Source organism: Chelonia mydas, chromosome 1 (assembly GCF_015237465.2).
Source record: "Chelonia mydas isolate rCheMyd1 chromosome 1, rCheMyd1.pri.v2, whole genome shotgun sequence".
In the NCBI taxonomy this organism is placed as follows: Eukaryota; Metazoa; Chordata; order Testudines; family Cheloniidae; genus Chelonia; species Chelonia mydas.
Window position 1 is genome coordinate 339,213,969 of NC_057849.1, and position 15,923 is coordinate 339,229,891.

Below are 15,923 nucleotides of genomic sequence, written 5' to 3' on the forward strand. Positions count from 1 at the left end.
GATCTGCTTAGGCGGTCCACTAGCTCATTCTATACCTTGGAAGGCCTTGAGGTCGCTTGAATTGGCAATGCAAAAGTTCCATAGATGAACTGCTTCCTGACAAAGCTCCTCCTGGCCTATTGAGGTAAAACATGGCTGCCATGTTGTCTGGGAGAACAAACAGGCTTTTTCCCTTGATGCGCAGTAGGAAGACCTGACAGGCTAGGCAGACAGCCCTTAGCTTCCTGACTTTGATATGGAGAGAGAGATTCCTTGAGGACCCCAAACCTTGAGTTCAGAGGGAGCCCAGATAAGCCCCCAGCCCCAAGGCAGATGCATCCATCAGCAGTGTCTGTGAAGGCTGATGGTGGACAAAGGGAATGCCCACACAAACACTGAGCGAATCAGTCCACCAATCTAGCGAAGTGAGAACCCACAAAGGCACAGTGAGTACAGTGTTCAGATGGTGCCAACTTGGTGATAAATGGAGGCCAGCCAGCCCTGAAGAGTTCTGAGGTGCAACCTGGCGTGCTGGACTACCTATGTCCATGAGACCATATGCCCCAAGTGCCTCACACCATTTCGAGATGCGGTGAACCTCGAAATCTGTCACAAGACAGCAAATTGTTTCGAATCTTATATCTGGAAGTAATGCTCTGGCTTGAGTAGAGTCCAGCACTGCTCCTATAAACTCTATCCTCTGCACTGGACAAATAGTAGATTTGTCTGAGCTGATCAGTAGACCCACAGCTTTGAAGGTTGACTGGATGAGTTGAACGCTAGAGAGAAAGTGACCCCTGGACCAGACCTTGACTAGCCAATCGTCCAGTAAGGGCAGACTCTGTACTCTTACTCTCCTCAGGAAAGCAGCTACCACTGCCACACGTTTTGTGAAAACCCAAGGAGCTGCTGACGGGCAGAAAGGCAGCAATGGAAAAAGCCCCCAACTGGAGACCAAAACAGAAAACTTATATTGTCTGCAGTATTAACTAAGATGCTATGAACCTATCTGCAATTAATTTACAATGAACACACTGAGAGCACTGCACCACAGGCAGTTAGAAGGAACTGAGAGGTTTCGGGGGTGGCTGGGCCCTTTATATTGGCACACAGTGGCATGCAGCAGCAGAGGGCGCTCAAGCCGCCCTGTTGGGTACCACTGAGGGAAACATTTCTGACGACTGTGTGCAGGACATGCGCACACCACGAGTGGAATGCACATGTGCAAACACTTGAATAAGAAAGATCCCCTCCACGTTCCTAATCGGGACTTTGGAACTATCAAAGTGGAGAGCCTCCTCCCTGGGTGAGACCCCAGTGTATGTCAGGGAGCACCCAGGGAGACATCCAGCCAGACCAACTATATCCAATAAAGCTGCTAGTCCTTCCCACTGAGCCTGAGTGTGTCAATGAAAGGTTACAGGTAACCAGGGACATAATACTGGTGAGACCTCTTTAGGCTTCCCTGGAAGGAGGAGACACTGTGGAGATGAGGGTCAATCCTGCTTACCAGCACGTTGTACTGGGAGACGGAGATGTTGTTGGGATGCACAGTGAGCCGGACACACTGCTTCATCTCCGAGGCGAATCTCCGAGGCTCGCTGGAGCGCTCGCACCGTTCCTTCCTGGTGCACCTGAGAAAAAGGGAACACACAGAGATTAATGACAAAGCCGCGTGGCACGGCAAGCGATTGCCATGGGACACAAGAAGAGAATCTGTGCCACGGAGGCTGCCACAGGCCAAAGGAGAAGGGGGTCAGTGCCATCACCCCTTCCCCACAACCTCACAGGATCATCTGACTGTGTCTCCCCAGATTCTGCGTGGCTGGCATTTAGCAGTGCACAGCAGCCGTTTAGGCTAGGAAGTGCAGCCCGTACCCAATCAAAACTACAGGGGCAGTTTTAAGTGGGCAGAATCACTGCACATGCAGTACACTTCACTGGGGGTATTATCTGAGCCTTGGGCTAAAAGCGTCTGGTGCCTTCAGAATGCAGCACCTGTTCTGAGGGATGACACAGCCACAAAGTGAAGCTACACAATGCTGTGTTGCAGGAGGCATGTAGAGAGGATCCAAGCCCAGCCCCAAGAAAGATGGACAGCTCTGGAGACAGGTCCTCTACTTATGGACAGAGCTATGCTAGCTTCCCTCACTATGCAACCCTACATACCTCAGCCCCGACCTCTGGCAGAGAGCGGGCTGTCCAGTCGGCATGGCACATTTAATACTTGGCCTCTCTGCCGAGACTGCCCGTTAGTACCTCTTCTGTTGGTGACGTTTGGGATGTGGATACCTGTCCATTGGAAATGGGCTGAATCCTCCAACTCAGTTCCCACTGGCCCCTGGTAGCCTTTGGAGGGTAGCAGCTTTGGGTCAAAAACAGCCTGGTGACCAAGCGGTTAAAGACCACATGCCCCTTTACCAGCTAGGCTATTGGACACCAGATCAGGATTGGACAGAATATGGGGTACCAGTGGCTACAGCAGTCACACTGCATGCAAGGCACATTCCCTTTGCTCAAGTCACTGCACTTGGATCGCGCTTGGGAAGAAGAGGTTGCTGCAGGCAGGTGAAATCATCTGGGAGTTGGAAACCCTAGGGTACTTCCCTCACCATGGAATAAAGAATCCTCCAAGAAGAACAGAAGAACGGCCATCCTGGATCAGACCAATGGTTCATCTAGCCCAGCATCCTGTCTTCTGACAGTGACCAGTGCCAGGTGATTCAGACGGAATTAACAAAACGGCAATTTTGGCCTTCACAACATCTGCTGGCAACGAGTTCCACGAGTTGTCTGTGTGTTGTGTGATGAAATACTTCCTTTTCCTTTGTTTTAAACCTGCTGCCTATTAATTTCATTGGGTGACCTCCTGTTGTTGTGTGAAGAGGTAAATAACACTTCCCCATTCACTGTCTCCACACCATTCATCACTTTATAGACCTCTATCATACCTCCCACCAATCATCTCCTACCTAAACTGAACAGTCCCAGTCTTTGAAATCTCTGCTCGTATGAAAGCCATTCCATACCCCTGATCATTTTTGTTGCCCTCCTCTGTACTTTTCCCAAATCTACTCTATCTTTTTTGAGATGGGGTGACCAGAACTGCATGCAGTAGCCAAGTTGTGGGTGTACCATGGATTTATATAGGATATTATGATATTTTCTGTCGTATTATCTATATCTTTCCTAATGGTTCCTTACTTTCTATTAGCTTTTTTGACTGCTGCTACACGTTGAGCAGATGTTTTCAGAGAACTATCCACAATGACTCCGAGATCTCTTTCCTGAGTGGCAACAGTTAATTTAGACCCCATCATTTTGTATGGATGGTTGGGATTATGCCTTACTTTTCACTTATCAGCATTGAATTTCATCTGCCATTTTGTTGCCAAGTCACCCAGTTTTGTGAGTTCCCTTTGTAACTCTTCGCAGTCAGCTTTGGATTTAACTCTCTTGAGTAATTTTGTATAGTCTGAAAACTTTATCACCTCACTGATTACCCCTTTTTCCAAACCATTTATGAATATGTTGAACAGCACTGGTCCCAATACAGATCCTTGGAGGACTCTGCTATTTATGTTTCTCCACTGTGATACCTGACTGTCTACTCCTACTCTTTGTTTCTCATCTTTTAACCTGGCAAGTCCCTTCCCGGAAAAGGACATAAGGGATTCCCAACTTTCCCTGGCTCACTAGGTGTCCGTAGGCAATTCACTGAGGACACAGTTTTCAAAAGTGGCCACTGATTTTGAGGCTCCAACGCCCAGAGATTCTCAGAGATGCTAAACATCCACAATTCTAGTCAAACTCAATGGCAGATGTGAAAGCACTGGGGAAAGTCAGCCCTAAGTGTCCCAATTATGCACCCCAAATCAACAGCCACTTTGGAAAATGTTTGCTCTAACACATTTGGGTCTCAGTTTCCCCATCCATAAAATGGGGCTAATAATATTCACCTCTCTCCATCCCAGAGGCTGTGAGGATGGAGTTAGGGTCGGACACTACTACATCTAGGGATGCTAATATTATCTGTGCTGGTTTATATTGTCTCAGATCATCTTTCGGGGGGGGGGACGCCTATAACCATGGGACGAGAATATTAATTGTTAGGCTTGAGGCGATTTCCATCCAAATCTTTTTTCAACCAGCATGAAAAATACAGGCTCCATGCCTGTGGCTGGTCACATTCAGTGAGAGGAAGATGTCTGCCTAGAAACCCACAAGGTTAATGTAACAGGGCAGCTCCAGCTGTATGCCAATTACCTTTTGCCATTAAGCTAATGTTCCGAATTTGCAGAGGGTGTTTCGATGGATTGTATTACTAGCAGCCATGTTGCTTCCATTCGAATCTGCTCAGAAGATTAAGCGTGGGTGTTAAATTGTTCCCCTACTTCCAAACTTGTGTGCAAGGGGAGGGACTGAGAAGTATCTGTACGAAGATGCCTCACTCTTTGGAGCAGGGATGGTTTCTTATTATGTGCATGTACAGCGCCTAGAATAATGAGGCTCTGATCTTTGAATGAGCTCTCTTGGTGCTACTGCATGGCAAATTCTCTCAGTTACAGAATCAGAATATTATACAGTAGAACGCAGCTGCAAGGTCTGAGCTAGAGATGGGTCCAAACCTCCTGAGCATGCCTGAGATTTGGGGCAGCCTAGACGGGCATCCAAACTTTGGCCCCTGGGCTTCTTTCTTGTGGCTGAGCCTGGATGAGACAAGAATCATCAGCCAAAGCCTAAACCGCTGATTGGGGGAAAGTTTCTCACTTCCTGGGTTGGGCTGGAAGTGTAGGAACTGGAGATCTCAGCTATTCTCATGAGATTTGCAGCCTGAGTTAGCAGATCTGGAAGGTGACAGCCACAGACTATCTTTGCACTTGTATAATATACCCCCTGTCTTGCGAGGAGCCAATGTCTCATTCGTCTTCTTTGCTGCTGCTGCAAGCCGGGTGGGGAATGTTAAATGCTGGGTCTCCAGAGGGCTGGAAGGACAGAATGCTAACCTCTCTGAATACCACAAGTCATCGCTCTCAGAGGGAATGCCAATGGGAAATGATGAGGAGAGATTTCTGCACGCAACTCTTACAGAAACACTGGAGGGAAAGCTGTGACATGAGGAGTCTTCTCCTGGGAATAGCCCAGCAGGGCTGGCCTTATGGGTGGGTAACATGGGCAACCGCCCAGGGTGCTGTGGTTAGCGGTGGCACCATGATCAAGAGGCAAGGAGTGTGGCGAGCCGAGGGTGCAAGGCCTCAGAAGGGAGTTCGAGGCATTGGGGGGTGGGAGGCAGCAGGGCCTAGGGGCAATGGCGGGGGGAGCCTGGGAAGGCAGAAGGGAGCAGGGGCAATGGGAAGCCCAGGGAGGCAGAGGGGACCTGGGGGATAGGTGAGGGACCAGAACAGGCAGCAGAGGTCAGGGCGATGGGGGGGGGGAGCCGAGGGAGGCAGCAGGGTCCAGGGGCGATGGGGAGGTGGGTGGGGAGGCAACGGGGGTAAGGGGCGATGAGGGGACGGGTGGGGGGTCGAGGGAGGCACCAGGGGCCAGGGGTGATGGGGAGGTGGGTGGGGAGCCTGGGAGGCAGCAGGAGCAAGGGGCAATGGGGGGATGGGTGGGGAGTCTGGGGTGGCAGTGGGGGCAAGGGGCGATGTGGGGCCGGGGAAGGCAGCAAGCCCAGAATGAAAGGTTACCGGCCTGATGTCAAAAAAACCGATGCAAGAGTTATCTGAGGGATATACACACCTCATGACAGGACTAATGAAATGCCCCGCTTTGCTGAAGTCAATCAGACAGACACGTAGGCCCAGCTCCTCAAAGGAACTGAGATGCCGAGCTCCTGTGGAGTTCAGTCGGACCGAGGCACCGAAACACCTTTGGGGGTCTGGGCCCTGATCACAATTCTGGTGATTGGAGCCAAAAAGGTGTGTCGGCTCTGAGTCAGCCTGCACCTTTCCTCCCGCTGAGCAGCAGGAACCCACGTAAGAGACTTCCAAGGGGGACTGGTGAGAAAGCACGGTCCAGGGCAGTGGTGCCCAAACTTTTTCTCTCGTGCCCCCCCACCACTACCAGAAAGGGAAACAGCCCCCCCCCCCCCCCCCCCCCCGCGTTACTGCACAGTTGGCTCAGCAGCGGAGCTTGGGATGAAGGCAGAGCTGGGGAGGGGGGAGGAGCTGGGGCTAGCGGTGGAGCCGGTCTCGGCGCAGAGAGGGAAAGAGGGCAGAGCTGGGCTGGGGGCCAGGCCAGGGGGCTCAGTGGAGCTGCAGCTAGGGGCGGAGCTGGGCTGGGGCTGGGATTGGAGCTGGGCTGGGGGCAGAGCTGGGGCTGGGGGCAGGTTTGGGCTGGGACTTGGGCTGTAGCTGGGGGCGGAGCAGGGGGCGGAGTGGAGCTGTGGCTGGGGGCAGAGCTGGGCTGGGGGCGGAGCAGGGGGCGGAGTGGAGCTGTGGCTGGGGGCGGAGCTGGGCTGGGGTGGAGCAGGGGGCGGAGAGGAACTGCGGCTGGGGGCAGAGCTGGGCTGGGGGCGGAGCAGGGGGCGGAGCACAGCTGTGGCTGGGGGCGGAGCTGGGCTGGGGCGGAGCAGGGGGCGGAGAGGAACTGCGGCTGGGGGCAGAGCTGGGCTGGGGGCGGAGCAGAGGGCGGAGCGGAGCTGTGGCTTGGGGCGGAGCTGGGCTGGGGGCGGAGCAGGGGGTGGAGCGGAGCTCTGGCTGGGGGCGGGGCTGGGCTGGGGGCAGAGCTGGGCTGGGGCGGAGCAGGGGGTGGAGCACAGCTGTGGCTGGGGGCAGAGCTGGACTGGGGCGGAGCAGGGGGTGGAGTGGAGCTGGGGCTAGAGGCGGAGCTGGGCTGGGGGCGGAGCAGAGGGCGGAGCGGAGCTGTGGCTTGGGGCGGAGCTGGGCTGGGGGCGGAGCAGGGGGCGGAGCAGAGCTGTGGCTTGGGGCGGAGCTGGGCTGGGGGCAGAGCAGGGGGTGGAGCGGAGCTGTGGCTGGGGGTGGGGCTGGGCTGGGGGTGGAGCAGGGGGTGGAGCGGAGCTGTGGCTGGGGGTGGGGCTGGGCTGGGGGTGGAGCAGGGGGTGGAGAGGAGCTATGGCTGGGGGGGGGAGCTGGGCTGGGGGCGGAGCAAGGGTTGGAGAGGAGCTATGGCTGGGGGCGGAGCTGGGCTGGGGCGGAGCAGGGGGCGAAGCGGAGCTGTGGCTGGGGGCGGAGCTGGGCTGGGGGCGGAGCAGGAGGCGGAGTGGAGCTGCGGCTGGGGGCGGAGCAGGGGGCGGAGCACAGCTGTGGCTGGGGGCGGAGCTCGGCTGGGGCGGAGCAGGGAGCGGAGCTGGGGCTGGGGGCGGAGCTCGGCTGGGGGTGGAGCAGGGGTTGGAGTGGAGCTGCTGCTGGGGGCGGAGCAGGGGGCGGAGCTGTGGCTGGGGGCGGAGCTGGGCTGGGGGCGGAGCAGGGGGTGGAGCGGAGCTGTGGCTGGGGGCGGAGCTGGGCTGGGGCAGAGCAGGGGGCGGAGCGGAGCTGTGGCTGGGGGCGGAGCTCGGCTGGGGGTGGAGCAGGGGTTGGAGTGGAGCTGCTCCTGGGGGCGGAGCAGGGGGCGGAGCTGTGGCTGGGGGCGGAGCAGGGGGTGGAGCGGAGCTGTGGCTGGGGGCGGAGCTCGGCTGGGGGTGGAGCGGAGCTGCTGCTGGGGTCAGTGCTGGACTGGGGGCAGAGCAAGGGGCCAAATGGATCTGCGGCTGGGAAAGGAGCTGGGCTGGAGACAAAGCGGGGCTGGGTAATGCTGTGCTCCCTCCCTACCCCCTGTGGGTGCTGGCCCAGGCACCACTGTGCACCTCCCCCTGAATGTTCCTCTGCACCCCCCTAGAGCACGTGCCCCACCCCACCACTGGTCTAGGGCATTGGACTGGGACTCAGGAAACCCAGGATCTATTCCCAGCTCTGCCACGCACCTGCTGTGTGACCTTCCCCTCTGTCTCCTGTTCCACCCTATGCCGATCACATCTGTTTAGACTGTCAGCTCTTCAGGGCAAGGACTGGCTCTCAGTAAATGTTTGTACAACGAGGCCCTGATCTCAGCCGGGACCTCAAGTGCTGCTCTAATATAAATAATTATTCCAGCCAATAAACTATGTTAATATAATGTCAAGGTTGCCAGGTCAAGCACTCAAGAGTTAGGATATGCAACAATTGGGTTCCCTCTGCACCCTTAATTTGGCCCCCCGTGCACCTGCATTATGATCCAGCCTTTCACTGCATGGTCACATACGATTTTTCCCCACACAGTCTTAATTCTGCCATTTCCTAACACCTGAGTGCTAGATTTTGCAGCTTTAACATTTTATTTATTTGCTTTTTAAATGTGATTTCCTAATTTTAAAAATGCAACAATGTGAGCAAACAGAAATCATATCACATGGAGCCATACTGATCCCCAGCTTGGGTCACCAGCAGGGTTCAGCCTATTAGATCCACAGCACAGACCTCTGCCACGTGAGCTAACAAAGCAACTGGGAGCAGTTGCAGGTTACCCTTATGTGACCAGCCACTAGAGGAAGATGAGACATAGCCTATGCCAGAACATTTCACAGCTATTTACTGACAGCAGAGGAATGGTCAGACTCGGATTCCTGGGCTCAGTTCCAGGTTCTGGAGGGGAATGTGCTTTAGTAGTTATAGACAATTCTGCCCCTGTCCCCTGCAGCTCCTATCTGCCCCACCTTGGCTCCTGTCCCCGTCTCCTGGTATCCTCATCGCTCCTGTCCCCATCCACTCCTTGGTTCCTGCTTTACTCCTCCTATTCTCCCATTCCCCTGCATTACAGTCAGGCAGCTTTCTCCTCTGCTCCTCCTCCCTTCCTGGGGGCCAGCAGAGGGAGCATTGAGAGAACAGGAGAGACTGTCTCCTAGCTCTCAGTATCTGTGCCCGATACCATAGACAAATCTGGCTGGTGGCAGGAACAACTGCAGCGAAAGTCCCGCTCAGACCCTGAATCCCTGGGCTGGAGAATGCCCACTGCAGATGGAATCTTCAGCAAATTTAGGGGCCAAACTGTAACAAGTCTCTACTGAGAAAGTGCAAACAGATTTTTTTCACTCTCACAGATCTTGGGAGACAGGCCAGTCCTTGCTTATAGACAAACTGAAGCAAATACTCACCAGCAACCACACACCACACAACAGAACCACTAACCCAGGAACCTATCCTTGCAACAAAGCCTGTTGCCAACTGTGTCCACATATCTATTCAGGGGACACCATCACAGGGCCTAATCACATCAGCCACACTATCAGAGGCTCGTTCACCTGCACATCTACCAATGTGATATATGTCATCATGTGTCAGCAATGCCCCTCTGCCATGTACATTGGTCAAACTGGACAGTCTCTACGTAAAAGAATAAATGGACACAAATCAGACATCAAGAATTATAACATTCAAAAACCAGTCGGAGAACACTTCAGTCTCTCTGGTCACTCGATTACACACCTAAAAGTGGCAATTCTTCAAGAAAAAAACTTCAAAAACAGACTCCAACGAGAGACTGCTGAATTGGAATTAATTTGCAAACTGGACACCATTAAATTAGGCTTGAATAAAGACTGGGAGTGGATGTGTCATTACATAAAGTAAAACTATTTCCCCTTGTTTGTTTCCCCCCCCTACTGTTCCTCACATGTTTTTGTCAACCACTGGAGATGGCCCACCTTGATTATCACTACAAAAGGTTTTTTTTCTCTCCTGCTGGTAACAGCTCACCTTACCTGATCACTCTCATTACAGGGTGTATGGTAACACCCATTGTTTCATGTTTTCTGTGTATATAAAATCGTCCTACTGTATTTTCCACTGCATGCATCTGATGAAGTGAGCTATAGTTCACGAAAGCTTATACACAAATAAACTTGTTACTCTCTAAGGTGCCACAAGTCCTCCTTTTCTTTTTGCAAACTTGGGTGGATTTTCATGGGGCAGCAAAAGGCACAGCCCTGACAAAAGGCAAACCCCATGCCAAATTTCAAGTGCCTGGGTCAAAGCAGAGAGGTGCTAAAGCATTTTCCCCTAATCTCATTCTCAGAAATGAGCTGAAATTTAAAAATATGAAATAAAATAATCAGCCTGAGGCAAATACCCGGCATGGAAAATTTAGGCCGAAATTATTTAAGTTTGGCAAAGTTATAGGCAACTAAAAACAGGGTCTTATAATGGGAACTGTCGGCCAATCTCAACTATAGGCATCACTACCAGCTACACATATGTTAAGTAAGGGTTGTTGAAATATATGTCCACTATCAAAATGTGAGTCACATGAAAGAATTGCAGCCTGTCTTAACAGCTGAGCTATTTGAGGGAATTTGAGACAAGTGGACTGAATAGATTAAAAACCAACCACTGATATGACTTCTCCGATAAGACCCTGCATAGCTCCTGAACCTCATGACGTTACCTTGACTGTGGTCTTCCCTTACCCGGTGCATCTGATGCTTTCTCTATTACTGCGTATCTCGGAAAATACCCTGTGCTGCCAACAAGGCTGTTCCCCTGTAATAAAACATCAGTAACTCTAAAATATCAGGTCTGTCAATACACAGGGATCCTTTTCCACTGCTGTATAATCTAATTCAGTGCTGTTCACACTGTAATTAGCTTGGGCATTGTTTCTACCCAATGGCATCACATTACACTTAAGACATATAACATGTCATATTCCACCCCTGAGCCCGTTCTCATAAGATTATGGTGTAAAAGAGCCGCTTCCCTCTGTGCTTTAACCACTCCTGCTACGTCAGTATCGGCTGCACATTTAACAAACAACTATGTCCTGGCTTCCTCTAACTAATCAGGACAAAGATTAAGGCAACTGATCCCAGCACAGAGCTGGGTGGAATCCCAGATTTGTGCTAGGATCAAATTTCTTAATATGGAATCCCATTTCCTCACCCACTTCCATGAAGAACAAATGTTGTTAACTCCAACCCTCCAGGCCCTACCCATTGATCGATTATTTTAACAATATGAAATTTATACTTTGCACTTGTACAGTATCTGGTTCATGGATCTCAAAGGAGTTTGCTCAGAGCTAATTAATCCCTACACAACACCCCTGTGAGGTTATTATTCCCATTTTACAGATGGGAAATGGAGGCACAGAGAGAGGAAATGACTTGTACAAAGTCACACAGCAAGCCTGTGGCAGAGGCAGGAACAGAACCCAGTGCTCCTGAAACCAAGGATGAGGTGAAGGCACTGCACTGCCCTGGGACTCAGGCGATCAGGGTTCAATTCCCAGCTCTGCCCAAGACGCCATTTGGAACTTTGGGCAAGTCACATGACTCTCTGGCCCAGGTTGTGAGACCCTTACTCTCAATGAGTAGTGAATTCAGTGGGACTACTTGTGGAGTAAGGCTCTATTCAACGTGAGCAAAAGGTTCACAGTTTGACCCTATGTCTGTGCTGCAGAAAAAAACCCATCGCAGCAAGTCTCAGAGCATGGGTTAACTGACTCGGGCTCGTGCATTAGGGTTGCCAACCCTCCCAGATTGGCCGGGAGTCTCCTGGAATTGATTTCCCGGTGGCTACTGAAACCAATCTGGGAGATTTTAATAGGCCGCTAAAAGTCCAATCAGCAGTGCAGTGTGGCTCAGGCAGGCTCCTTGGCTCCGCGCAGCTCCCAGAAGTGACCAGCACGTCCCTCTGGCTGCTAGGCATGGGGGGGCAGGGTTCTCTGCACTGCCTACCCGAGCAGTTCCCAGCCAATGGGAGCAGCAGGGCCGGTGCCTGCAGGCAGGGGCAGCGCGCAGAGCCACCTGACCACCCCTGAGCCTAGGAGCCAGACATACCAGTTGCTTCTGGGAGCCTCCCGAGGTAAGCGTTGCCCAGCCGTAGCCCGCACCCCAAACCCCCTCCTGCCCCAGGCTCAGCCCAGAGCCCGGTCCCACACTCCAAACCCCTTGGCCCCACCCCCCAGTCCAGAGCTCGCACCCTCTCCCACACCCCAACGCCCTGCCCCAGCCCCGTGAAACTGAGTGAGGGTGGGGGAGAGCAAACGACAGAAGGAGGGGGAATGCAGTGAGTGGGGGCGGGGCCTCAGAGAAGGGGCGGGGCAGGGGCTTGACCTCTGGGCAAGGGCGTTTGGGTTTGTGCGATTAGACAGTTGTCAACCCTCCTCACACTATATGACTAAATATAGCAGTATAGACATTCCTGCTTGGTCAGGGGCCTGGGGCTCTGAAATCTGCCAATGCGGGTCCTAGACCCTAGTCTCCAGCCCCAGTGGTATCATCTACACTGGTATTTTTAGCTCTGCACTGCAAGCACCATGAGCCTGAGTCAGCTGAGATTCAGTGCTGCTGGGTTTTCTTGCAGTGTAGACGTACCCTAAGTTTCACCATTCCCCATGTGTAGAACGGGAACAGTAATACTTCCCTTCCCTCACTCTGTCACTGTCTTGTCTGTTTACACTGCAAGCTCTTTGGGGCAGGGTCTGTCACTCTGTGCAGCCCCCAGCACCATGGGGCCCTGATCTCAGCCAGAGCCTCTAGGTGCTACCGTAATACCAGGAATACTCAGCACCCCGAATCACACATTTTAATAATAATTCCTCATGTGTTGCAAGCTGTCTGAACCCACTCCCAGCCCTCAGCTGCCTCCCTCCAGCTCAGAGCTGGTGGGGATTAGAGCTGGCAAGGTCAGTGTTCCCACTGTGCCCAGTCTGGGGGTGTCCGTTTTAGGAGTGAAAATGTCCTGAAAGGGCAGGGGGGAGTTCTCATTGCCCTGGCCACAGAGGAGGGCAAGTTCTGGCTACTCAGGCCAGGGAGGGGAGGAGGAGCTGTTGGGGCAGGTAGCACTGCCTACCCAGGCCAGGGAGGGGAAGAGGAACTTAGGGGTGGGGGCACTGCCTACCCAGGCCAGGGAAGGGAGTGGGAGCTGTGGGGTAGGGGCACTGCGTACCCAGACCAGGGAGGGGGGGAGGAGGAGCTTAGGGGTGGGGGCACTGCTTACCCAGGCCAGGGAAGGGAGTGGTAGCTGTGGGGTAGGGGCACTGCGTACCCAGGCCCGGGAGGGGAAGAGGAACTTAGGGGTGGGGGCACTGCGTACCCAGGCCAGGGAGGGGAGAAGGAGCTTAGAGGTGGGAGCACTGCATACCCAGGCCAGGGAGGGGAGGAGGAGCTTAGAGGTGGGGGCACTGCGTACCCAGGCCAGGGAGGGGAGAAGGAGCTTAGAGGTGGGGGCACTGCTTACCCGGGCCAGGGAGGGGAGGAGGAGCTTAGAGGTGGGGGCACTGCGTACCCAGGCCAGGGAGGGGAGTGGGAGCTGTGGGGTAGGGGAGCTGTGGGGTGGGTATTGCTCACCTAGCCCAGGCAGGAGTGGGGGAGCGATGGGGAGGAAGGGAGGGAGGGGTGCTGTTCACTCCAGCCAGAGAGGGGAGGGGGAGCTTTGGGGAGGGAGGGGGTGCGCTTGCCTGGGCCGGGGTGGGGAAGGGAGAGATATGGGGAGGAAGTGGGCTCTGCTTATCCATGCCAGAGACAGGAGGTGGGACTGAACTCCCTGCTGCTTCCCAGCCTCTTGCCCCACTTGGCTCCCGGGGCGGTCGGCCCATCGTTCCCCTGTGCTGAGCTCGCTTTCGAAGACGCCTACCCTTTGTTAAGAGGAGGAAGGGGAAAAGAATCAAACAGGGGCTGCATCTGGGCAGTCCCCACCTGTCCCCTCCCCCCATTGCGCTCAGCGGCAGGGCGGAGCCAGGGCTCCCCACGGGGCACGAGGGGCCCTGTGGAACAGCTATGGGATTGCGACTGCGCCGAGAGGGCAGCACACTCGTCAGCTCTCCTTTCCCACTGATGGAGGGAGGCATTCTGTGCGGTGACATTGTCCTGGGTGTCCCAAGGTCCCCAGCCGTCAGTCCTGCTCTGCAGTCAGGACATGTTCTTTTGTAGCCAGCCAGCCCCGTGAGCTGCAGGCCTTACTCTCATGCCTGTATCGGACAACAAACCCATGTTCCATACCATTTGTAAAGACAAATTAAATGCATTTCAAAGGTACAACGGCCCTTGTGCCCAGCCTTTCTGACATTAATTATTCTCCAAGACATTCAAACCTCTGATAAGACCGCACAGTTAGCTTCTTTTCTCACTCAGACTCTGTGGGCCTGCTGTTTCTTTGAGTGTGTTGAATTGGGGACCATGTGCCACTGTAACAAGGCATCAGGCATTAGTGCCCTGTGGGGAGGTGGAGAACTGCTCTGCTGACTCATCCTGATAGCCAGACCAGGTGGGCCTCATTGGAACCAACCTGAGTGGCACCTGGGCAGACAACTAAAGGGAGGAGCAGGAAGTTGTCCTGTAGGGAGAAGCCCGCCAGCCAACCTTGCCTAAGAGCAAGTTTTGGTGAGGTTCTTTGGAGAACAGTTTGAGAGTAGAGCCTTGCCTCATACTTTCTTACTTATGTCTAGAGCTGGTTTCGCTTTCAGAGGAAAATTTTGATTTTTCATTATAAAAACCAGTAAAATTTTGACCAAAAGCTACCAAAAACTGATTTTTCCCCCAAGAGTTTCAGAGTTTTCTGAGAAAGAACAGACTCTTTTCCTGAAAAATTTTGTTTAGTAAAAACCCCAATTTTCTAACGAAAAGGACTTTCAGATAGAGCTGGCTGGGAATATTCCTTTAAAATGATTTTTCAATTTCTGTAAAATCGAAATATTCGGCCCATAGACTTTGATTTTGCCAACATTTGATTTTCTGTTGGAAAAGTCTGGCCAAAATATTTCCATTTGGGTCTGTTCCCTCTGCCCAAGCCATGCAGTGCATCGGGGAGTTCCATAAATGCAATTGCATCCTGGGACATGTAGTCTGACCAGGAAGACAGGCCCATAAGAAAGAATGGGGGTAGCAGGCATCCAGACTACAACTCCCATGAGGCAGTGCAGCATGATCCAAAGATGCAGTTTAATACTGAACTGATACAGAAATGAAACATTTTGGTCTGTTCAACAGACTGAAATGAAACGTTTTGCCATTTCCAAATGGAAATTTTTCAGAAATGTTCACACTGTGAAAAAATTCAATATTTCAACTTTTCGTCCCGATTCAGGATGAAACCAAACGTTGAAATTCCCCATGGAACGGAAATTCCCATGTTCACTCAGCTCTAGTTTCACCAGAAGATTTTCAGTCCTCCCGACTTATGTTCCATATCCAAAGCTGACGTGTTCAGGCAAGGGCCGAATTTTCTAGCAGGCCAGAGATATGTGTGTGTGTGTGTGTGTGGAAGGGGGAGGAGGGGGGAACGGACACAGAGGCTTGACCCAGTCACACACACCCATGCCAGATAAGAGGGGTCAGGATGGAAAATCAGTGGTTCACGACAGGGCACATGTCAAAAGCTGTGCTCCTGCTGGGATGACCCTAGCTATTTAACTGCCCTGAGCAAACTTCCCAGCCCCCTAAGCTCCATGCCATCTGTATAGTGATGATTAACACTCAGTTTCTGAGCTCACTCTGCGTGTCTCTCCGTTTCACTATTGTTTTCTTCCTTTCTTTACAATCTGTGGCATCTTTCACTCTCTCTGGCTCTCTCCCCCTTCTCCTTCCCTTTTCTACCCTATGCAATAATTGTGTCTCTCTCTCCAGCCCGCTCCTGACCCTTCCTGGTTCTTTGTGTTGTGCTCTCTCCTGCCTTTGCCCCTCTCTCTGTCTTCTCTTCTCCAAGGGTTACATCTGTTTTCTCACTCCCTCTTCTCTCATCCCAGCATCCTTGCTCTCTCTCCTGGCCCCTGCCCTCCACCCCGTTTCAGTCACACTCACTTACTCACTGCACCCTGGAGTCATCTCTCTCTCTTGGACTCAATCTAACTCAGCTCTTCACCAGTTTGGATCTTTCTCCCCACTTCCCACATGCCCACCCCAAGAAGGAATGGGACAACAGGGAAGAGAAAATGGGATCTGGGGATCTCGTGAGTGAGGGGAAGAGGAAACG

The 15,923-nt window shown here is 53.0% G+C and overlaps 1 protein-coding gene across 1 annotated transcript in view; it reads right to left on the reverse strand.

Moving 5' to 3' along the window:
* PLXNA4 (plexin A4) overlaps positions 1-15,923 on the reverse strand; it is a 582,073-nt gene that overhangs the window by 171,556 nt on the left and 394,594 nt on the right. Inside the window, exon 5 of the mRNA XM_037889370.2 lies at positions 1,490-1,613. Coding sequence (XP_037745298.1) covers positions 1,490-1,613 — 124 coding nt within the window. The remainder of the gene's footprint in view (positions 1-1,489; positions 1,614-15,923) is intronic.